This window comes from Tyto alba, unplaced genomic scaffold, assembly GCF_018691265.1.
Source record: "Tyto alba isolate M040663 unplaced genomic scaffold, T.alba_DEE_v4.0 Super-Scaffold_28, whole genome shotgun sequence".
Taxonomy (NCBI): Eukaryota; Metazoa; Chordata; class Aves; order Strigiformes; family Tytonidae; genus Tyto; species Tyto alba.
Window position 1 is genome coordinate 2,502,915 of NW_024881302.1, and position 25,348 is coordinate 2,528,262.

The following is a 25,348-nucleotide window of genomic DNA, read 5'->3' on the forward strand; positions in this document are numbered from 1 at the left end:
TGGTGCATCTGCTGAATGCTTCAACAGTAGTAGCTTCCTTCCCAGTTGTCTCCCCTGGGAGGCAGATCTCCTGCATGCAGCAAACAGTGACAAAAGCCCTGAGATCTGTGCCATCAGGAGCTGAAGCTCTGAAGCCTCGCTTCCTACCGATCAGCCCCTGAGCGTCCTCCTCTTTCACCACAACGCATTTCAATATTCTTGACCCACACTTCCCATGACATCAACGCCACGGTACCAAAAGGGCTCCCCAGGCTTCAGCCATGCTCACACCACCCTCTATGCCCTCTTCTCTTTTCATCCCTGTGCCAGGTTTCCCTTCTCCAGCAACACTGACGGAATTTTGTTTCCATCATACAATAAATGATCCTGAGCTGGTGGATGCCTTCATGCACAAACATGCATAATATTCCTATCTTGAACTGTCAAAACTCTCACGCATGATAGTATTTATTACAGAGGAGCCCCACAGACATTAATAAAATTCCTATCATTAGTAAAGTCGGCGGACCGCATCCCCACACAAAGCAGATTAGATACTCATCTAACAACCACAAGACTAAGGGCTGCATTGGTGGCTGCAAATTACTTTCTTTCAATAAAAATAACTCTTGGATCCTTATTGAATAGACACCTCTGCAGGTCTAACCCAGTATTTTGAAAGATTACTGACTTGTGACATCTTGGTTGAGTCTGAGACCAAAGGCTGCTTTAAAAGAATAATTAAAAAGGAGGAAGCTTTCCTGCCATGCAACTAAACGTAAAGCACATTCTTGAGCAAACTTCGAAAGTTTTAACCATCCACTAAACACGGGCAGCTTGGGTACAGAGTAACTTAAATTTGGCAAAATGTAAGCTGTGCTTGGAACCCCAAATCCAATCTGTACACCCAAGGGAATGCTGGGCCTCAGAGAGATGGTTCATTCTTCAGAAGAAGATAAAGTATTAAACTTCTGCTAAATCTCAAGCAATAAAATTAAATTCAAACTTTAAGGGAAGGGAATGAAAAGACCAATGTATAATTGTTTCATAAAATTTGTGTTTAATTTACCTGAGACGGGCCATTTTGTAGTTTATCAAAAACAGCTGGTGTCATAGACATACATTCATGGTCTCATAACATGGGTACAATTTATCCCATGAAATCAGTAAATGAAACAAGCAAAGCTCTCAATATCTTTTATAATAAATTCTTTCAACAGGTAGAACCAAATCCTGAAGCAAGCTTTCTTAATGGACTACAATAAAAAAAAACAATAATCCAAGAGTCTGTCTCTCTCAGAAGCCGTAAACCCACTGAAAATGTACAATACTAAATGGTGGGTTAATGATTACCCATTGACGTGGGACTGAGTCCCCCTGGACACGCTGACAGCCAGCACGCTGCACCCTCAGGACCAAGATGAACGTATGTACACTGCGAGGAATTCTTCCCCGGATGCTTTTACGAGAGTGTGTTTTGGCTAAAAATCAAACATTCCCACGGCACCTGGCAGTCACCTTCCTGGCATGTACTCATACAGCACACATCAGACACACACGAGCTCTTGGTTCCACAACGAACCCATCTCCTGGTTTTGATGGTGTTTACTCTTTCCTAAGCCATTTCATAAAATGCAGAACAGCAGCGCAAGGTCTGGCACTGCCTTGGGTAGGCTGGGCTTGAATCTACTGGCTGGCAAAGGTGGGATCATCTTCAAAAAACAGGGGCTTAGGCAGAGGGAGCAAGATACATGGATATGTGGACAACTCCTCTTGGAGCCATGGGTGAAGGAAGGCCAGTGGAAGTTCCTCTTAAGAACAAGCATGTCAAGGCCGATGCTCTACTGGAATCCAAAGCTAGCAATTATTTTTGAGCTCTGTGTACCCATCTGGCTTCAGACAGGCCCTCTCCCCCTGCCTCCCCAACTGACTATGCAGGCTACCATGCCCTAGGTGGCTTCTGGTCTTCGGTCACCATGATGATGACCTCCGAGAACAACTCCTTGGATCTGCGTCTCTAAGTCCAGAAGAGTCCCCTCAAAACCTGCGAAAACCCATGCTTGCACTGGGCAAAACCAGGTACAGAGTAAAGGTATAGGCCTGGGATCGTCTAAGAGGAGCAGGAGGAGATCTAAGAAGTCACCTCTCACTGCATGGTATCAGGTGCTGAAATCTCCACACCTTCAGCAATGCATGCCCAGGTCTGCTCTGGCTGTTCTTTGGGATCAAAGGCAGCGGTTACGTTAACAGCAGGAGAACCAAAACTTCAAGTCTTCATTTTCAACCACTGTTCCAGGGTAGAAATCACCGCCTAGCTTTTTTGTGGCGTTCAATCCTATACTCCAGCAGCAATTCTGATGGCAGAAGAGAGATTATACAAATTTACAGCTGTTTTACCTCTAAATACAACTTCTAGAAGAAAAGACTGGGGGAGTAACCGGGCCATTCATCCCTGAAGGGCCCCAAACCCAGCTCTGGTGCGCACAAATGCAATACCCATAAAACCTGCATGTTGTCGAGCCTCCTTAAACCAAACATGAAAACACCCATAAAGGGTCCACGGGGGTTCATCTTTCCCAGTGTGGAAAGTCTGGCAAGAGAGGTCAGGGCTTGCTACCGTGCAGGTTTGTGTGTACCAGGGCCACGTGAGCACCAGGCCACAGAGAGCATCTCCAACGGGCTCCAAGGAGGAGGTGGACTGGAAGTCGGTGTGAACAGACATCCTGGTTATGGCTATATACTGCTTTTATGTCATGCACTTCTGGGAATGTCAAAGCCCGCCCTATGAAAGGCTCCCCTGCCACCGAGATGCTCTCAGCCTGCAGCCATCGGGGAGGATGTGACCCAAAAAAAGCAGCAAAAACTGCAGGACGCTGGGGGCCACCTCAGACAATGCGGAGGAAAGCAAAACCTAACGTTCCCCACAAAGATCTGGTTAAATGGCTGATGCTAACCAAAAAAAAAAAAAAAAAAAAATTAAGCGGTTTCACCCCGTTTTGGCCATCACCTTTAGCCACGGCATTAGACCAGCACCTCAGCAGCACTAAAAAAGCCCAAATCTGGTACAAAGATGCAAGCTAAGCGCAGCGTTGAGAGACGCCACGGAGCCGGAGGAGTCTGCCCAGCCTCGGGAGGAGGGCAGAGCTGTTTGGAGGCACCGATACAGCCGAAGGGCAGCAACGACCCGCCTGACCCCGCTGCCCCCTCTCAGCAAGCCAGGACCCCAGGATCCAGCCTCCCCAAGCCACAAAGGGCTGCTACAGGGTCCCTGCAGGAAACAACAATGCAGCCAACACCCCGAGATTTAATCATCTAATTTTTTTCCTATGTTTCCAGTATTTAAAGGGTTGTTTGCATCCTATTTTCTTGCAATGTTCTCGCTGCTTCTCAACCCCCTGAATGTGATATACACCCCCAAAATCCCATCTCGCATCCTCATCGTCTGCAGCATCACCTCCCAGCTTATAACCATGCTCACTGTAACAGACAGCCCTTTGTTCTTCCACGGAGGAGAGCGTGTAACCTATCCTAACCTAAAGGGAACTATTCCTTTAGTGTACAGTGTAAATTGAACTAAAGTGCCAGAGAAACAGTAAGAAATTCCTGAGTGCCCTTCTAAAAACCCCCAGCCAAAACGGCTCCCGTATAGGTGACATATAAGATTTCGTAGAAGAGGAAACATTAGAAATCTAGAAGTCAGTAACATCTTAACTAGCAAATTAAACCCATACCACGCTTGATGTAGAGGCAACCCTGCTAAAAGCCCGTATTATTGCCCAAAGAAAGTACTCTCAGAGGGAGATAGGCTGAAAGGTCTCGAGCCTGGCACGAGCTCCTCTGAGATTTGCTGGAGGCAAATCCCACGAAATGAAACCTGGACTCATCCTTGTCAGACAAAACAGGAGACGGTGCCGAGCAAGGAGTAAAACCTGCAGGTAAATACCCGCTCCTGCGCCTCTGCTTCTCCCTCGTGCCCTTTGAGCCTTGCAGGGTCCTGCTCCTGCCCCCTGAGCCTGGGCTACTCTTCGGTTATTCCAGCTAGGAGGAAGAGTAAGACCCAGTAATTCATCCAGACTACGGATATGAAAAAACTAAACAGGACAAAGCCATGGATCAAAATCCTCAAAAGCACCCATGCTGCTCAACTGCCACGCTCAGGAGATTTTTTTTACTTCAGCAGTGAAAAAAAGCAACCCCCATATCGATCTTTTACAGTCCTGGCAGCACCTTTTCCTTTTACCTACAGCCATCTCACAAACAGATCAACTACAAATCTCAGAAGCACTTTCCAGTTGAGAAAGTTTTGCATTTAATTCCATAAGGCAGCACACATGGCTTTCACGTCTGCGCAGCGTCGCACTCCATCATCCCCGGGAACTCCCCTCCACCCTTGCCCATCAGCTTGATAAACTCATTACAGTAACGAGGAAAGCGATGGGCTTGATGTTAATCATACTGCCCAGACTTACAGGAGTAATAAAACAATAGAGAGCAAATCTCCAATATTTAAGCAGCTAACCAGCCATGTTTGTTAACTACTGCTGGCCTTTACATCCCCCCAAGGTAATCAGCTAACGCTTGTCTGCTGGTAGCACAGTCGGTCACGTGTGTTGCTGTTGCATATTTGGCACAGATAACTGCAAAAGGGAGTTATAAAAAGCACTGTTAGATCCTGCTCGTGGTTAGGAAAACGCACGGCAGGAGCAACTCGATGAAAATTGCACACAAACACACACCGAGGAATACTAATGATGAAACATTTTGCAGAAGCGAAATGCATTAATGGAGAAAAAGTGCTTTTTAAAGACATATTTCTGGTTACATTTCTTACAAAACTTCTAAGGGAAATTCTCAATGATGACAAATTCACGGACCGCGGTGAAATCCAGACTACTGCCTTAAAGAATTAAAGGATTGTCCTTTTAAAACTCTGCGTGTGGAGGTTTCTGGGAGGCCAAATCAACCTGCTGGAAACGCTCGGCACCTCTTACAAGCAGCATCCCAGCAGGGCTTGGCCAAGAAATGGTGAGCTCCCCGGCCCCTCGCAACTGCCTCCTGCCCTGCAAGGCCAGCACGTGAGGACCACCGGCAGAAGGAAAACACATTAAGGTGGAGAGCATCCCTTTAGGAGCCTCGGGAGTGAACCGGGGCACCCTGACATGGAGAGGGGTCAGCTGCCTCCCCTTGCAGAGTTTCAGGAGTTGGTCTCTCCTTGACTATCTCTGTAGGACCTTCCCAAGCATCCTCTGGTGGGATAAAGGTTGGGACAAGAACTGCTGGAAGAAGAAGTTTCCCTAATGACAGCACCCAAGCCCAAGGTCAGCACAGAAGACCGGGGGTGCAGGAATTCAGAGAGACACCCTCACATGAACTTTAATCTCTCTAAATTACAAAAGCGAGTTGCTCTCTATATATTAAAACCAAAGTTCAATTAGGAAAGTCAGGTTTGACCGGCTTTGAGAAAACTACCCTTTGATAACTACATGCTGCATTATCCTTTCACTTCTTTTGGCAGAAAAAAAGAGGTTACTGCAGTTTTCTTTGGCTCCTGCTCCCTCCTGTCAATCCCTTGTGCGCTCAGATAGTTCAGGTTCAATGTTCAAAAGAAGGAACAGGCTGTGAAGTGTCCATCAGCCCCGTCTACCAACAGGACCGGTGAGCAAGGGCAAAGGGAGACAGCACTCTGAGCTGGCAGCTACTGGTCAGAGATTTCGGGATCTGACCATGCTATCTGCTGCTGGGGCTCTTTCTGTAGTTACTGGAAATACAGCATTAATGAACGACATAACGAGGCACAAAACATTCCCAGCCTGTTCTTGCTCATGTTGGGTTTCAACATCTGTGCCGGTGTTCCTAGACATTTGGCCCAGAGTACAGCAGGACACCGTTTCACATCATCTGCCAAACTTGGTATTGAAAGGCTGCTAAAATTTCAATTAACTCCTTGAATTAAAATATTTCACTTATTTGCCTCGGGGCCAAGGGTAACACATTCAAGCAGATTTCCATTGTGGGCTGCTTGCAAACTGTTAATTGCAACTATTGCCTTAAGGACTTACCAATCCTAGCTCGTTTCATACAGAGCGTGGGCCACCTCCTGCGTGGGATACTATTTCTATTCCTTAGACAGATGACAGGAAATTTTATCAAGCAAGATGAAGTCTGTTGCAAGGCCCTTGAGCAACCAACAAACCTACATGCGCTTTGTGGCAAGCGCTGCAGTTAGACAAGTGGGTATTTAAGCCAACTCACATTTTATATTTCAATAAATGCTTTTTAATGGTATTATTTGCCGAGCAGAATTTGCTTAGCTCCAGCAGTCGCAGGTTAATGTCTCCCCACGCTCTCCTCCACATGAGCGGGGATGGCCTGACACCCAGAAGTTAAAAGAGCAGTAATAGAATCATAAAATAGTTTGGGTTGGAAAGGACCTTTAAAGGTCATCTAGTCCGACCCCCCTGCCATTAGCAGGGACATCTTCAACCAGACCACGTTGCTCAGAGCCCTCCAACCTGGCCTTGAATGTTTCCAGGGATGGGCCATCTACCACCTCTCCGGGCAACCTGTTTCATCCTCACCATAAAAAAATTCTTCTTTATATCCATACTCCTAAGGGGAAACGTGGGTGAAAAAAGAGGTGCTGCTCCCAACTCACCAAGGCAGCCAACAGCGTGGAGTGCCGAGTCTGGGGGAAGAGGGGAGCCAGCAGCAGGACTCCAGATGTTAGCAGGTTCCTTGAGGAAGGTGAATTCATTGAATGTGGCTCTAGGAAGAGGGAAAAAAAAAAAAAAACCCAAACTTCTCCCTGCTTGTCCCACAGAGGTTTCGTTCAGTGGCCTCAGCAGCCAAGGGGAAACCCTAGCACGCAGCCCAGGCGGAGCTTCACCGGCTCCAGCCGCCGTCCGCGGCTGCAGGGGAGAGGTGGGCATTCATTCACCTCGCCCCGGGATTATTAAACCGATGTATTGATTGCAGAGACTGACAAGCTTGTGTTACATTCAAATGGATCCAACATGACAGTTCGAAATTCAATATTGTCTCAGTCTAATTGGACAGGATCCAGTTCAATTCTGTCAAATGTCTTGATTAATGCCAAAGCAATAAAACCCCTTTTAGCCATCGAGACGGCCAGGCTGAAAGGGAAGAGGAAGAATATGATCCTTGGAAAATACAGATAAGTGAATTCATGAATATGAGTAAGATAAATGCCATTTTTAATACAAATATTTCCATAATGCTTGCAAGGGCAACAATCCACAATCCCTGCTTTTCCATGTAAATTGGTCAAGAGGTAAAAGCTTCTAGTGAGCACCTTGAGCAGTCAAAGCTTTTACCCTGGAATGTGGTATGACAGCATAGCTATGAACAAGTTTTATTTCTTTGCCTGGAGTTATTTTGAGAGAGACTAGAAAACTTGGTTACAAAATTGCCTAACCAGAAATCCCAAGAAGTGAAAGAAATGGGTCTGAACTGCAGATGGGAACGCTCCTAACACTGGGAAGAGAAACCAGTGTCTGACATCTGACTCCACACAGGAATTTCATAGTTTAAATCAAATTAGAAAAATAGGAAACTGGTGGGAAAAAGCTCTGTACTGCTTTTATCTAAATTTTATCACGGAAGTGACTATTTTTTGTTGCAGCACAAATGTCACTGTACAAGAGATGATGGGATGATTCTATACATAAAAGAAAAAGGCAGCAACTTCAAATGCTTGAAAACATTGATCCTGCCACGATGTTAATAGAATAAGACAAAACACAGTGGGTTTACTGATCTGTTCAGTTTTTAGGGTTGAAAGAGCTATTCCACACTGAGTTACCCTTCCAGCTTTTATGTATAGTGCATACCAAAAAAGATAAGCAAATTATATTACATTATACATAATTACAGAAGCTCCTAATTACCTATCACAATTTCTAAGCAGACTAGCAAATACCATGCTTTCCAGAATGGCAATTTCTGAAGTGAATAGTAAATCAGCTTTTGCTTGCCACTGATTTGAAACTTTAAGCTATAAATTAAATTAATAAGAGACAAAGGCTTCTTTTGTGCATTTGCAAGCCTGTAGGATTTTACAAATAATAGGACTGGAAAGTGATTTATATTCCAAGATTAAAGGTCAGTTTGGCGCACACGACTTTGGAGCAAAACACCACAGCAGAGACTTGTTATTAACTCATTCGTGCACCACCCTAATGCCGTATTCTTCTTTTTACAGTTACCAGGGCTTCCTGTGAGAACTGTAGTAGTTGCAGGACAGGAAAAAAAAAAAAAAAAAAGGCATTGGAGAAATAAATGGAATTCTTCTCGATCCTTGGTAGGGAGGGAAATGCGTATGTAAATTGTATCGGGCCATCAGCCCCCTGGTTACTGAAGTGACATTACCTGTCTGCTGCAATGCAAATCAAGGATATGTTCAACCCGGAAAGTTTGAAAACACAGAGAATTGCATGGAAACAGCATAAATTAAATGTAAAGAGAAGATATGCAAATGAGTCAAACTTTTTGCAGCAAATGGAAAGGCTCCACTGTTTATGAAATCCTGCCAATGGCTGGTCCTCCCCCTGGGCAGACCAACGTTTCTGTGGAAATACAAGCAGAATTTAAAACTTTTGATGCATACAATAATTAATATAGTTTTAACCTGAGAACTGGAATAGCTTCTTAGGGTTATGCCCATAAGAAAATCCTAGGAAGAGAGCAGAGTAGGAGAGATGCGCAAACACACCCACCACCGGGAATGCAGCTCCTTCAGCAGAACTTTTTTGTGTGCCTGCTGTTTTCTAGGCAACAAATTCAATATCTTACTTATTAAATTAGGACAGACTTCTCTATTATGTGAAAATTCATTAAACAATTTAACACATTTAATAGTCAAAGGAAACGATGAAAGAGTAGCACGCTTTCATAATCTGATGAAAATGTAATCTGATCCCCAAAGAAGTAAGCACCAGCTTGTAAACCAACACCTTATTTGTTTAAACTCTATCTGCAATTAAAAGCGTGTAGTTATTTTGCTTTCCCTGGAAAAGCAGATGGCAGGGATGTAGGCTGGCTTTTGGATAATTTAACTGTGCGTTCGAGCTCTGCATACACCGTTTTGCAGCTGATACTATGTGAAATCACAGCGCTCAAGTTTCAGTTTCACTTAAGACTTCTGGACCGCTGAGAGCAAACATTATGGAAAAAGAGCAGCACTAAATTTTGGCAGACACCAACGGTTTGCATCATCCCAAAGGTCTCCGGTGCAAAGGAACCGGAATGATGGTTGATCCCCTACAAACACTGGGGAAGGTGGGAATGGATGAGAAGACCAACCCTCCCTAGAGTGCGGCTGGCATGTTGCTATGTAGGAGACCAGACAAGACAGTATTTAATGTCCACGCGTGCCACAAAATGATAATAAAAAATTAGTACGCTTACTGCCATGGAAACTAGTTTTGACCAGCTGGAGTATGTGGGGGGTGGGGGGCTACACCTGTGTGAAGGCTCTGGGCAAGGTCTGAGCAAGCCCCGAGCCGGGTGTCCAGGCTGCCCCATCACGACAGAGGGTCACGTGGAGGAGCCTGGGGTAGAAAAAAAGGAATTGCCAACACCATACCGGGGAGGCCAACTGAACAATTCTCATCCATAAAGCAAGAGAGATAGCAGACACGTTACTTGGAAAGACTGGAAAGCTCTTAGATTTTCTTCTACCATTTTGCCTCCTTGTTTCTGTCTTCCAGATACCACTGAAATTTGTCATCTTTCTTCTCCTTGCAGATTTCTTAACACACGCTGTTAACTAGCTCGTAAATCCTCAATTTAAATAATTATCGGGGCACTGCCTCTGTTATCTTCAGAGCTGACAAACCTCCTGGGTCCTGAACATTTCATGAGCAATAGATTATTCCCCACAGCCCCTGGTAGGCAGAGGGGAGCGATGGGCTCTATCCTTCCTGACCGCTGGAGAAGCTGGCCAGCAGGATAAAAGCTCCATACAGGGCTGGAGCATGGAGAGCTGATTAAGTGGCTGCGAAGTGGGTTGTAACGATTAATCTGATTAGGATTGAAAAAGACCAAATGGGTGGAGGGGGGAGGAAGAGAAAAGAGGAGAATATTTAAGGCAAGTGATGAGGGTCCTGGGTGGTCTGTAAACGAGTTTGAAACAGTGAGAGAGTGTAACAAAGAGATGAAATCCAATAGTTGTACAGGAAGCTTTCACCAGGCTTAAAACAAATCCTTAAGAAAAACAGAAAAGAATCCAGGAAGAGGAATTGTATTACTGCTGAAAACGGTATTGGCATATTCCCAATGCATTTACAGTGTGTGACTGACAGTTCTGCTCCTGATCCCGGCAGCGGGGAGGGACAATGTCTTCCTACGCTCCAAAAACCTCTAGAGGCTCACAACAGAAAGTTCCCTGGGGGCATTTCCACTAAACTTTTGCTAACTTATCGTATTTTGTTTTAATATTTCTGGAAATCAGGGGAAAGCTGGGGCGACCGCTGGAAGCAGTGGGTGACCCAAGTGGCAGGTGCCACTGACCTGCTTGGCTTATACCAAAGTGAGAATCACAGAGGTTGTTCACTTGATTTTTGATCGTTTTCATACAGTTACTTTTGGTGAAGAAAAAACACAGAGAAAAGCAGTTCTTGAACGGCACCAAAGAGATAAATAAAATCCCGCAGCAAAACCAGTGCTCTGCTGCCCACGGTAGCTGGCGTCTGGGAGGGATCACTTACTGCATGCTTATCCCACCCCTCCAATTCCTGCCATTAGTCTCCTTTTAAAGCTATTCTGAAAGTTTTTCTCTCAGCACCTGCTTACATCCAATTTACTTCAGCCGCATGTGGTTTCCTGAGCCTGGGCCAAAGATGCTGGGGCTGCTTTACGATGCTGATTTGCAGCTCTACCTTTTATTTCCATAGTTCTCTGACCAGATACTCCCCTCTCTCCTAAATTCGCTGCCAGGATCCTGGTCCCGATGAAGACGACAGCTGAACTGATGCTCACTTTGAGGTGGTTGGGAATCCACTTACCGTTTGTCTGTCATGTTTGCTGTTCAGGGTAATACAAGCCAGACTCCTGAACCAAACAGTGGCTGACAGTAAACCTACACTCTCACGAGTGCATGACTCTGGAAAGCAGCTTCCCTGCCTGCTCTGCTTGGAATAAAATATCACCGACCATGCCCCTGCAAGTAGGAGAAATCTGCTTTTGTTCTGCTTAAGATCCAATGTTATTTATCACCCTAGTTCTTCTGGAGCATCCTTTGACTGCAGAAGACCGGTATTCCTTTTCACTTTTTAAAAAGGAGCATGACTGGGCAGAAATGTCAGTATTTATCGTTATGTCTTCTAAAACTGCAACTCCCACAAGGACGGTTACACTTCTGGGAATTTACTGCTTCGCAGCTTTCGAGAGCTCAGACCTCATTTTCAAAAGCGTGGATCATCTGCAGCAGAACCCACTGCCAGCGCCCGAGCTCTGGAAAGCCGGGCCTCCTTCCGAGAAGTGCTCAGCTGGAAGTTATACCGTCACTGGATCTCTGCTTGTGCTTCTGCCAGTAAACCCCGACCTGTGCTAACCTATCTTCCCAAGCTGAGCACAAATTTCGCCTTTAAAAGCATATGCTCCCTCTCTTCCCTTAAGTGATGCGCACAATTCACTATTATTAGAACAACAGAGCCCGGCCCAAAGTTGGGAATAACAAACATTTCTAGCAAATTGCATTCAAAAGATATCTTGCGTCCAACAGAGAGCACCTGGGATTCATCTGAAAACCCATCTCAGATAGAGACCTTCTTGCAGCAGCCTGATACAAAATCCAGATACAGCGTAATAAGCTTTTGATGTTGTGTTGACATTTATCTGCCAATATTATTGCTTCATGCACTTACCTTATGATGGATCTTGTTACTTAATTGATCACAGGCAAGGTCAGGAATTGGCCCTTCTTCCAGTGCTAGCACTGACATCATGCAAATCACCAAAAACCAGAAGAAAGCACCTAATCCTCAGCTTCAAATCCACTCTAAGCAGCCCTTCGATACGCGTGAATGAGGGCAACTGGTTTTTCAATCATGCCTCCAAAAAGGTCATTTCAAAAAACTAATGACCAAATGGAAGAAAAAAAAAAAAAATTTTTAAAAAAAGCTCAACACAAACACGCTCTTCCTTTTGGTATCAGTTGTCTTATGCTCTTCCTTCTGGTATCAGTCATCTTAACTCAAAGAACAGTTTGCTTTTACAAAGGAGATGAAAACAAGCTGCATTTATAACTCACCATGGGCAGAACCGCATTTCCTCTGCCCTGCTCTCTTCATGGAGGACTCATCAACAGCAGCTTTGGCTTCTATAGGACAAGTTGTCCAGTGAAAGTAGGAATGGGTCACAACTCATTTCACCCGTATTTTTATAACAACACAGCTCTCAGAGTACACATTTTACTGTTTCAACAGGCTCTGAGCAACCCCAGAAACCCACGGCATGTCTACCAAATCCCACGGCCACTTCTTAAAACCCTCCCCGATGCGGAGGGCAGGCAGCTGCCCCGGGCTCCCAGTCGCACCGAGCTCACCCTGCAAGCACAGACTGCTGGACTTCCACATCCTTTTCAAGCGCTTTTGGAAAAAATCTGTAAAAATTCCCCGTGTCAAGGCTGCATCTTGTCCCTCCTCCAAGCCTCAACCAATTCTGCAGCAAACCTCATCTGTCAACACACGCACCAGGACTGGGAAGCAGCCCTGATCTTGGTAACTCAACCACCGCGACCCTGCACCTCCCGTCCCAAAGGGAACCAGCAAAATCCATCACCAAAACCATGCAAGTTCGTGCCCTGCACGAAGCAAGGAGCAGGTGCAAATTATTCTGCATTCAATGAAACAAAATCCGATCCTTTCATATCACCGAGGAGGAAAGATGCCAACCAACCGGCTCAGCCGCGCTGTGCCAGAAACACCGAGGTGGGTTCTCTGGTTTCCCTTTGGTGACTGTTGTAAGGGGAAGTGCTTCCTCCAGAAGAAATCAGTTTTGGAAAGCCTTGCCTGTCAAACCTGAGCACCCACAGCCAGGCCAGACCCGGGAGTTCCACACTGAACCCACGGCTTGGGACTATATTTTGTTGGCCTTGATAATTCACTACTGTGGCCATCAGGCCTGCCAGGATTCACCTTTATTGTCTTCAGAATGGAGAAAATTCTGTAAAGGTCCAACGATGATAAATGGAGGATGCTACATAAATATTTTATAGTGTTATTAAAAAGATCTCCAAAATCCTTTGCATGGTTACTTCTTTTAAATATTCTTGTTATCTGCTTAATTCAGCACCATTTCCCTCGTACTAATTTGTAACTTTAATACATGCATTTTGAGCGTGAGATCTGCTTCTCTGTTAGGAACATTTTTGCTTCCAGCAACGCAAACGGCTGGAAGAAAGCCCATCCTGAGACATCAGGGATCATGCAAGCAGATCATTTTCTGATTTATCAAAATGAATTGCTAGGTATTATTTACTTTTTGTTGCATAATAGGTTGGAAAGAGCTAGATGAAAAGTCTAACAAGGTCTAATACAGTGAAGAGAAGGGAGAAAAGAAATCAAGAGGCAGTTAAAGAGCAGTTAGCGCTTCCTTCTCATCCTTATCAGCACAGCTATCAGTCAGCAAGCCTGTAATTAGGTACAAAAGACATTGTGCACTGGAGAGCTTCTCCAGGAACTGGAGAGCTGCTGTATGCCAGGAGCTGGAGCACTGATTGACAGCCTCTATTTAAGAAAAACAGTTACAGAATAATTAGCGACAATTTGTACAAATCAGAAGAGGTGACCTTTGTGGCTGTGCAGCGTCTCTACGTAAAAGAACAAAGCTTTTCTCAGCAGCACTGACAAATTCAAAACTCAGATGTGACTTAGTTATTAAGTAGAGGCTGGTTCAGCAAAGTCCTTCAAGCTTTCCTGCTCCGTGGCAACCGACCCATCCTGAGCACCCACAGATCACTCTACAGCAGGGAAGCAAATCCTGGGTCTTACCTCCAATGCCGACAAAGATTTTGTTGCTTTGGGAGCGGGTTTTTGTTTTACTTTCCCTTGATCCCTCTGCCTCCTCCTTGTCTCAGTATTAAGTTTGCCTTCCTAGCCGTTTCTGCAGCAAAGGATGCAAATCATTGAGAAACTCTGGGACAAAAGGCATTCCCTTCAAAGCATCACATAAATAAAATTATCTTAAAATTAAGAATATAAAATACGAGCTGTTCCAGTAGTGAGTGGAAGGACCACCGGTTCCTTGCCTGGTGCATGCCACCGCTCACACCTCTGCTGAGCTTTGCCAGGACTGGCCCAGCCAAGGCCAGGCCAGATGTGGGGGGACACCAGGGACCCCCCCAGTTGAGTTCCAGGGCTCCCGCGCGGTGTCGGTGCAAACCCGGCGGAGGAGGAGGAGGGGACGTAGTGGGGCTCCCCTCCACGCACCCGCCTGCCCGAGCAGCTGCTCCGGCAGCTGTTCTACCAGTTGGTGGCTGAATTTTACAAGATATCTGTCTGTAATTAAAAAGCAACAATACTTTGGCAGCCATTACAAAAACGCATCACTGGATTGCATCCCCCAGGGAGTACTTCTGCAGTGGAATATGGGAGACGCAATAGATGCGACCATGGAGGACTTTCCCGTTCCTGAACCCCTAAGATGATCTGCTTAACTGCTCTGCCAAGACCACCACCAGCATCCCAAAACACGGGCTCCATTTGGACTGGTTGCGGGTCAGAAATGCTCCTCTCTTGCCTGTGCCACTCAAACCTGGCCCGTGCCAAGACATATGGTCGCAAGGTGCTCCGCGGTGTAAGCGTGAGGGTCAGAGAGCTGCACGTTTGGTGGGGAGATTTTAAAAATACGGGTCTTGCACAAGAGGATTTTCTCCATTTGGAGCATGTTAAGACATTGTGCTTGTGCCAGCTAAGCAGCACACCCAGAATTAGCAAAGCTCGGGCCAGATAAAGCTTGGCACAGGGCGGGAGTGGTAAGAGGCCCCTGGGGAGCAAGTTGCTGCTCCCCCACCCCACGCCTGGCTCAAAGACCTGGTACCTACTAACCGTGGTTAGAAAGCTGCTCCAGCCCGTGCCTGGGTGATATCCTGCAAGCTGTGCAAGCTCCAGAAACGGCCTCGAGTGGCACAAAACCTTCTGTAGCAGATTTTTTCCCCCCCCCCCCCCTCCGGTGCATCTGGGAGCCTGGCTCTAGGAGGGAGGTTTCGCACTCTGCTGGGGGTGAAGGCCAACCTCTGGAGCAGGGGGACACGCTGGGCCACGGGGGGGGTGTGTGTGTCCCCCCCCCCGGCTCACACAAGCAGGGGAACCGAGGCTGCTCCGGGCGCGATGCCGCCGAGCGCCATGGTGGGATCGGTGCCACGGGCTCCAGTGGAAGCGGAAATCCAGCTCCAGCCTGCAAAACCGCCGCACGCATATTTGTAAACCATTGTGTACACAGTAGATAAATGCTTAATAATCGTGATGACAAACAGACCTAAAACCCAGAAGTGGCTTCCCTCCGCAGTAGCTGCCATGAAGAACAGGTTCCACTGAGCAAAAGCCTCCCTTTTACTGGGATTTCTTAGAGGGGAAAAAAAGCCATGTAACCGCAGCCAGCAGTGAAATGGCAGCAAACCCAACATATGGTAAATAAAGCCCATTTTCAACACATTAACGTGGGCACTGCTGCACGTGAAGCTCCGGGGCATCACGGGCATCAGGAGCCCCGGCCTGATGCACACCAGGGTGCAAAGGTATGCACCTACCTCAGAGCTCCTGGCCACGTTAGCAAAGAAATTCATGCAGAAGGAGGTTAAATCCCTGTTCACGGTGTCTTGCCAAGATGGGATTAGTTTGGGACTCCTGGCACCCAGAGCCATGATTAATCCGCTGAGCGTTTCTACCCCCACACCTCATTCCAGCCTCCAGGTAGTTTCCAGGTGCCAGGCTGGGTATGGTGGTGTAGCAAAGTCCTCTCATCTCCATCAGTGTCTGCCGTTCTCTTTCACACTTACTGGAGCCCATCTACTCCTCAGGGATCAGAGGAGAGTCAGGCTGGTAGGAAAATACCTTTCCTATGTAAACCATGCGTTCTGCCATTTCCCTCTCCAAACTACACAGCGTCACAGATCGTAAGCCCGCTAAACAGAGAGTCTTCAGTTGAGGAACAGATCTCCATAAAAGCTGGGATTAAGGCCCTGCACATTAGAAAGGAAAGAGGGAGGAAAAATACGCTCAGTTTAATTACCCAAGCCTTAACAACGTTTTACTATTTTCTACACGATTCATGACAAAAGTGGAAATGTTATTTTCCACGAGCGTAGCTGCTGGTTCTACTACAAATAAATAGTCCAGGGTGCGCTCACCACGCGAGAGATGGAGGCCATGTGTTTTCATTAATTCTCTTGGCAGAGAGACCCATGTAGATTTTGGACTGCAGTTCAGGACTGGAACAGGAGAGCTGGGGTGGCCAACATACATCACAGCAGACTACACTTGGCCCAGGTCCACTTACAAGCTGGTCCAATACCCAGTTTTATCATCCTAATTACGAGCAGATTCGCAGCTCCCTCCCTCGCAGAGGTATCTTCGGCTTCACCCTTCTCTTCCTCCCTCTGGCTGGTCGAAATCAGCAGGTGAATTGCAGTCCTTTGTCTGTTATCGCTGGTAGACAAAGTTCGGCCTCTTTCATTTTCCCTTTATTGCAGCTTCTTTTGTGCGGATTAAAATAATTGATATTGATAATGTGATCTGCCCCCTGCCCCTGTTCCCAATTACTCGCACAGGCTGGGGATCCTGCGCTATGGATATGACAGGAATGGTCTTAATTAGCCTTCTGGGCTACAGAACTGATTCTGGTTTTGATTTGAAATATTTGGGATTACGCAGGCTGACTGTTGTGGGCTGGGGTCACCGGCGGAGCCGGCCGGGGGGATTCTGGGGGGCTCGCTTTGAGCTGGCTTTTCTCAGACTGCTGCCAGGTGCCTGGCAGCACGTGGAGCAGAGCCCTCGCGCTGTCAGGCAAAAATGAAGGACGATTTACTGCAGCCGCCTTTGTGTTCGGGATTAAGGACGACAGCGCTGGAGCGTCTTTGCATCCAAAGTTTTGCTCAGACCGAAGCAGGACACCGATGGTCCAACGAGAGCTAACCGAGCGGCAGCCGTTGTAAAAGCTCAGCCTTGCAGTCAGCGGGTGAAACCCCTTTGAAAGTAGATGATAACGATAAAAAAAAAAAAGGAGCATTACAGCTGAAAAGGCAGGTACAGCCTTCTGGACCTGCAAAATTCCATTTTCAAACGTGCAACCAGTTAACTCAGTCCCAGGAGTGAAAAATAAAGGCGTCAGCGCCTGGGAAATGGATAGGTTTATTTATTTTTTTTTTTTTCCCCCTATTTTGGGGAGAGGAATCCCAGTCCTGTAACAGGACTGGTAATGTGGTCCCTGGCAGTCGCATGCAATTCCCTTCACACAAGGGTGGAAAGACAGCGGTCCTGAACGAGCGTCCCCATTTCCACGGCTCAGCGTGCCTACCCCGTAAAAAGTAATTCATAGGCAACACCTTGGAACACGTTCCGCAGGTCAGAGAAGTCAGGCTCTGCCAGGTTTAATTGGAAGGGGGGGAAATGGTTTCCAGACGTGAGGAAGGTCCGCTGAGAACGTCACCCCGAAGGTACATCCCCGGGGGGGCTGACGATAACTGTGTGGCTGAGGCACGAGGAGGTGCCCAGGTCTCACCAACAACGGGGGCGAGAGCGGCACCGAGAACCGCCCCAGGCTGGGACTGTGCAGCCTCGTGCGCAAAGATGCGGCGCGGTCGCATCGTTAGATGGCCGTGGATTATAGAGCGGGGGTGTTACTGTGCAGTGTGCCACCTCCATGCCCCTGCGATGTGAATCCAGAGAAGGGAATATTGCTTCGGTGACTTTTCCTCCATTAAAGCAGGGCTACTCGCCCAGCGGAACATCGCTGTACGCAGCGATTTCTTTTTAACACTGTTTATACAAAATGCAATGGCAAAAATATAGGTAAAAAAGAGAGGGGAAGCTGAGCTCCTCTCGCTGTAATCAAAGAGGAGACAACACTCAGAGCCAGAACACAGACCGCAGCTTATAATCAGAATGCGATGCAATCACTGAAACAGATGTCAAAAAGATAAAACCGTGTAATTCCGAATTGCTAACGATTAGTGCCCTGCATCTTGGAGAGCAACGAGATGCTCTATTTCTGTCTACGTACGCGCGCATTTTGGAAGCGTAAGCAGAAAGCATTCAGCACAATGCTACGGAAAACTCCCTTCTGTTCCTCTCCTGCAGCATTTTTTACAGAGGGAGTTCTCAAGCGAGGCTCAGGTTTGCTCCTGAATCAGTCCATGATAGTGAGGGAAGGGGAGAAATTAGTCTTTTAGGACTTCGGTTGGGAAAAATAGCATCACCAAGCTGGCACATGGACATGGACTGTGTTGCCACAGACAGAAGACTACGATAAAGAAGGAAAACACGGAGAGCTGCCCAGCAGAAGAAAAAAGGTTAGAGAAATTTTTTCTACCAAAGTAAAGCAGATAAGAGAAATCAGTTTTAATGTGCAGATTGCTCACCTCGTAGTGATAATCCATGCAAGTTAACTCTCTCCAGCAGCGATCTCCTCGAATTTTAATCAGCCCCTGGCAGAAGAAAAAAAAAAAAAGAGAGACAAAAATTACCGTCATAAATACTTTATTTTACTTTATCTCATTCATCAGGGTATTATCTCAAGATGCCAAACACTCTGGTTAAGCTACAAGGAGAGCCTGTAACAGCAGGGAAGTGCAGAGGCTGGACCGACCCCCCAGAGACCCACAGCACATCTGCACCCCAGGCCCAGCCGTCATCCCCCAGGGAACATAACACAACAAGAGCTCCAACACGACTCTTTCCACTGTATGCTTACTGAAAATTTGATACAAAATCTTTGTGGAATATGCTCTGTCACTTAAAGGGTGCTGGAAGATGCTTCACCCACAGCCGAGTCTCTGCAGAGTGGCTGTGAGCAGCCCAGTGCTCCCAGCACCAGCTTCCAGCATCACTGGGTAGGAGGCAGAGCATCCAGAAGCCATAGGGGAAGCCTGAAAATCTGAGTCTGCTGCTGGGACATTTCTGTATAACAGACCGAAAAGCTACCTGCAGACCTAAATACAGCTGCATTTGCAATTTTAAAATCCAGACCCAACTGCCTCCCTCTTGCAAAGCCAACCTCTGCTGCCTATAGAAAAGGAAATAGTGACACAGAGTGGGATGGGGACCCTGCAGCCTCACCGGCCCTGAGCTGGATACAGAGATGCAATCAAAGTAATTAGAGAAACAAAAGAGGAGAAGGGGAAGGAAGCTGACAGATCTAAACACAGATGAATGCGCTAATGACAGGTCTGCTCCACCTTAGGTTAGGGGTTGGCAATGAAATAAGCAGGTATCAGAGGTTGCTGTGCATTGATATTTCAGGGCAACAAGAGGGTGAAATTTCCAAATCAGTGGGTCCATTCCAGGGCTGGCAGTAATATTGGGATTAAATTTCTTTGCCTCAGTGATGAAGAGCAGAAAGGAATCAGTCGTCCACAGCAGGAAAGACACCTGGCCAGGGATGAGCCTGCTAGCAGGAAGCCTCGCAATCAAGCCGTGCCAGCCCGAAGGTATGCGGGTTCAGCCCGACCCCTTTGATGTATGGCAAAAGGTCCCTGATTAGGATCACAATATCCCAAATTGAGGAAAGCTTCACTAGTCAAAAGGTTGAACCAGCTCTATCATCTGCATACAATTAGGGAGTATTTGCCTACCTCTGACATTGCCCCTAATTATAATGTTCCTGCCTTTCTTAGCAGAAAAAAAGATGGGGAGTTTCTGTAAGGACCTACTGGTGGCTACGACAGGAGCATCCTGGAGCTTCTTTACATTTGCAGTAGTAGGGAAGGGTTTCAAAAAGAGACCAGTGATCTTTCAGACCTTAAATGTGAGAGCTCAGAGGAGGGGGAGATTCCAGCACTACAGCACAACCTGACCTATTGGTTTCATCCAAATTGCTGGGGAAAAAAAAAAAAAAAAATTAAAAAAAGAAAAAAAAAAATCATTGCTTGCAGCATTAAGCTAAGTTTAGCAGGTTTGGGGCTCAAGAACAATTCCAAATTCCAGCTAAAGACTCCCCGAAACTGTCCAGACCTCACCAGTAAATATCCCGAAATATCCAGTTCCCAGGGCTGTATATGGGCTGTATGATGTCTGAGAGCCCATATACAGCCCCGACGCTGTTGAGTGCAGAAGAGAGGACAGAGCAGAGTCCAGTAACTCCTGACTGATAGGGTCAACCGGGGACGGTTACCGACCCTTTCTCCTGATACAAGACGTACACACAAACTGGTGGAGGGATAGAAGAACTGGTTTACAAACGAATGAAAGACGTACTTTTCCACGCAGCAAATCAATTGCTTTATGGGAGCCAAAAGTACAAATGTGTTTAAAAGGAATTAGACACATTCCCAGAGGACTTCTGAACACCACCTCCTGCCTGGAAAGTCCCTAAAGCACTTGACTGCCAGGAGCTCTGAGGAGCTGCCCCAGAAGATCACTTTATGCTTTATATTCCTCCCCAGGCATCTGTTAATGGCTCCTATTAGAGACAATATAAGAAGCTAGTTGGACCTTGGGCTTAACCCAACATAGACTTTCTTAAGCAAACAAAGATCTACAAAAATAGTTACAAGCTTATTTGGCAGGTAAAGTAGTAAGAAATAGGCACCTTTCTTGGTCTGAGCCTTATACCAGATGATATTTAGACACGTATGTCTTTGCGAACACAGGTGAACCCAGTAGCCTTCAATAGGGCTGTTTACAGCCTTAAATGATACCTGTTATCGGGCACATTGCTGAGTTCAAGCAGATTTCACCCATCTGCTGTTCCAAATTATTTTTACTTGTCATAAAAAAAATGAAATCTTTTTCACGACAATGCTAACTGAAGAGGACAGTAAAAGAAACTACTATACATTTTCAAAATCTGTGAATCCAGGCAATTTACACCCTGTAATTTTTAGCCAAGAATAAACCTGGAGAACCTGGTAGAGTTCAGGTAGTAAAGCCCCAAATGCCTCATGGCACATCTCACGGAGCAGGATGAAAGTCCCCCCGTGGCAGGGCCATTTGTACCTAATACTGTCCTGTGGTCAACAAAGAAAACGCCACTGTGCTGGTTTTGGCTGGGGCAGGGTTAATTTTCTTCATAGTAGCTACTATGGGGCCAGGGTTTGGATTTGTGCTGGAAGCAGGTTTGATAATAGAGATGTTTTCGTCATTGCTGGGCAGAATTAGACAGAGCCAAGGCCTTTTCTGCTGCTCACCCCACCAGCGAGTGGCTGGGGGGGCACGAGGAGTTGGAGAGGGGGGGACACAGCTGACCCCAACTGACCCCAGGGACACCCCAGACCAGATGGTGACATGCTCAGCATACAGATCTGGGGGGAGAGGGCAGGGGGGGACGTTCGGAGCGATGGCGTTTGTCTCCCCAAGTCACCGTTACGTGTGATGGAGCCCGGCTGTCCTGGGGATGGCTGAGCCCCTGCCTGCCCAGGGGAAGGGGGGGAACGAATTCCTTGATTTGCTTTACCTATTAAGCTGACTTTATCTCGATCCACGAGTTTTCTCACGTTTACTCTTTTGATTCTCTCCCCCATCCCACTGCGGGGGGAGCGAGCAACTTTGAGCTGCAGGAAAAGCATCACCTCACAGAGGCAAATGCTAGAGGTGGTGCAACAGATCAAATCACTGCCATCGTAAGCAGCAAGGAAGAACAAGGAGATATGGCAAAGGGAAATCATTTTTTTACCAACACGATTGATAAGGAAGATAGCAATATAAGGGAGAGGTTTCTGTGGTGCCTGACGTGGCTCTGCACCACACGGGAACGAGGAGAGGTGCCAAAGCAGCGTGGTGCACGCTCCATCCCCAGAGGGCAGGCAGCCTGCGGGATGCTGGTACCCTCCACAGCCCTGCTGGCCTTCAGACCTCTAAAACTCCCCGAGAGCCACGGAGAAGCCTGAGCCCCGGCCCTCCCAGCAGCCCCCCCCCGGAGGAAAGAGGCACCTTCAAACCTCGGGCGTGCCGTGATCTCACGCAGGTTGCAGTGGGAAGGGCTGGGGGTGGCCCCATGCGTGGCTGAGGTGGGTCAGACCTAGAGAGACCCTGGCCTTGGGAGGTCTCCACCTCAGCATCAAGAAAGGGACACCCCCCTCACCAACAACACCACCAAAAAAAAAAAACCCAAGCAGAGCTGGTCCGAAAGGCACAGATAAAAGCACGACGGGTGCAAAGGGAGAGCGTACAAGACTCGTGGGATGGGAAAGCAGAGCGATGGGTACCGGTGGCTGCTCTGCAGTTTTACTCGCCAGTGAGTTATTCAGCAGCTCCCGTCACTCTCTTCTCCATCACTCTGCGAGGGCTGGAGCAGGGGAGGCAGGGACAAGACAGACTCGCTGTCAACAGTCACGGCTTCATCTCCCCCTCCCGAAGCATCCACAGCTCGCTCTGCCCCTCGAACCTTTTCTAAAATTACAGGATACATTGATAGCATCTCACAGGATGTGCCGCAGCCGGCAGCCCTGTCAGTGGCAGGACAGACACGAAGAAAGGCTCTGTGCAAGAATGCTGGAATATTAAAAAAGGACAGCTATCTTGATGACCTTCCCTCCTACCTTGCCCAAGCTGTTATCAAGCTCTATTATTCAGCAGGGATAATTAAAACAAGTATATGATAGAAAGGCACCACACTGAAAATCAAAATCTTTCCTGCAATGAGTCACTAAGGGAGTTAATCACATTTTGTTTACTATAAAGCTTTCAAACAGGAAAGTCACTTAAAGCTCTTAATATCAAATCTGTTTTTCAGCATAGAAAACTCCCACCCTCATATTTAGGGGGCGTTTGAAGTCTTCTTTTCCCTGCTGCTGTCTTCAAGTCCACTTCCACTCCCACACCGGAATGTGAGCTTTCCAGTTTTCAAATGAAGTTTTAACCAAGAAACAAGAGCATTTAGTGCCTGAAAATCTATGTGCTCTGTAGCTTCGTCTCTGCTGAGGAGACCATGAAAGGAGAATGAGCCACAGTGGCTCGCTAAATAATCCTGCTGTGAAGAGTTGTGGATCCCCGGGTATCGACACACCCAGGACCAGCTCTGACATACCTTACTGCTCCATGCTCGGATGGACACTGTTTTTACACACTCTCCCCTAATTATTTTTGCTTCTGCTGACATTTTTGGAAGTCAACTCCTGTGCTCTTGAAGATGTAAACTTAGTTTGAGAAACAGTATCTGGGTCCAAGTGAGCACTGGAGGACAGGAGGAGGAAAGGAGGAAAGGAGGAAATTCGGACCCCCACATCTGCTGGAGTTTCACATTCACTGGATTTCTCTCAGTCTGCTAACAATTCCCAATCCATTTTCAAGATTTCTGTGTGCATATTGAACTGGCCTGGGCTCCACAGCTGCAGGAGATTATGCTGCCATACCACAGATCAAAGCGCGGGGAAAAAAATCCCCATCCCCTGCCTGCAGACAAGCAGAAGCTAGTGCATCTCTGATGTACCCCAACTGTCCTCTGTTCGGGTGAGGAGAGGGACCAGAAGGAAAGGGAGCCAGAGGGCACGTGCATGAGACAACCCCATGCAGCAGACCTGAAAAACTCTCCTCTCGTTTGGACATGAGCTCCAAGTATCTTGCAAGGAGTATTTTGGGGGCAAATATTAAGCAGAGATCAAGAGGTGAATGATACGGACAAGTTCAGGGGAAAACAAGGAGAGGAGAGAAATCATTTAGCAGCACTTGGGAGGACAGGGCTCACAGCCCCGAAATCACATTTCCAACTGCTTCCTTCCTGATCCCACACCTCCAGCTACCTCCTGGTAGCGTTGCTTGAGCAGAAAGAAAGGAGAGAAAGGAAACAGCCCGTCTGGAGGCTGCAACGCAGCAAGGCGCTCGGATTTAAGCATACAATTGAAACCAAACTCCACCGATCAGCCTTAGGTGGGACAGATTTAAGACCAAACCTGGTGTTTTGCTGCGTTAAATCTGTGTTGGAGGCAACGCCTGACTGTCAGAAAGACCGGGATGGAAATGTTTTAACAAAGGACTTCTCCGTTACTTTTGGGGGGCAGTTTTTGAGAGTAGGAGCTGCCTGATGCCTTCAACGTCCAAGAACATATTTAGAACATTCAGTAGCTTCCAAGCGGCAGCTACAGGCAGCTGCTACCACAAACCTGCTGTACCAGCTTCCAGTTTAAGCGCTCTTTCTCTCACGTGTGCAAGTCTTTAGTTTTTGTAAAGAATAAGCTCAAGGCCCAGGAAGCAAATGAAAAAAAGCAACACTTGCAGAGCCCTCTTCGTATTTCCTAGTGTTTGGTGTTCTCCGTGCCAAGCCGGGTTCCCTTCCCTCCCTCCCAACTTTACTTCCTCCCTGGGCTGTCCAAGCATCTCTAGGTGCTCTAGGTATGTTTTTTGATACAACGTCAAAATTGACCTCTTCGCTCAGCGCTAATTAATGCTGTCAGAAGTTTGCCATGCTTACAGGTAGGCAAAGCAGCAGAAAAACATTTCCAAGGGCAGCCACTGCTAAGTCCTGAGAAACTGCTGCCGTACACAGGGCAGGGTCTTGCCAAGCCCTGTTTACTGAGGAGCTGAGCTCTTTACACTTGTTGGCTGATAAAAAGCGGCAGGTAAGTGTTTACCCACTGTAATTCACTTTGAAGATGGGTTTGCACCTCAACATACTAAACCATCCCAGCTTCTACAGCCTTTTTGAAGCAACCCAAAGATGTGAGCACAACGAGACACCATCACGAAGAAGAGGAAAGCCTTTCTCATCCCGCTTTCAGCTCCTTGTCCAACACAATAATCTCCCTGACTTTTTATTAAACTTGCAAAGTTAGGCTGCCTGCAGAGCGGGGGGCTACGTGCCAGCTGGTAACGTCATTACTCCTGGTTATCTTACAACACACCGACCACATTTCACAAGTCTGAAATAAAGAAGAAAACCTCCAGATCCAAGACAATTTGAAACGGCACCGGACACCACGCTGCATATGGGTATTTACTATTTGGGGAGTCGGTGTCCCCAAACCAGACCCTGTCAGGCAGGATGCTCATGTGGCTACTAAACAGAATCATGTAGGTTGGAAAAGACCTTTAAGACCATCGAGTCCAACCATTAATCTGTCACTGCCAAGTCCCGCTGAGCCATGTCCCCAAGTGCCACATCTACATGTCTTTTAAATACCTCGCACCAGCCGGGAGCAGCCGGTCCTGCGGCACGCCGCTTCCGCCGTCGATTCCTGCCGCTGCTATTATAAGGTTCT

The 25,348-nt window shown here is 47.1% G+C and overlaps 1 protein-coding gene across 3 annotated transcripts in view; it reads right to left on the reverse strand.

The window, feature by feature from the left end:
• The window catches only part of LMF1 (lipase maturation factor 1), a 206,544-nt gene that overhangs the window by 104,951 nt on the left and 76,245 nt on the right, over positions 1-25,348 (reverse strand). For all 3 annotated transcript variants that reach the window (XM_042798474.1, XM_042798476.1, XM_042798475.1), the window contains one exon: positions 18,578-18,643. In XM_042798474.1, coding sequence (XP_042654408.1) covers positions 18,578-18,643 — 66 coding nt within the window. The remainder of the gene's footprint in view (positions 1-18,577; positions 18,644-25,348) is intronic.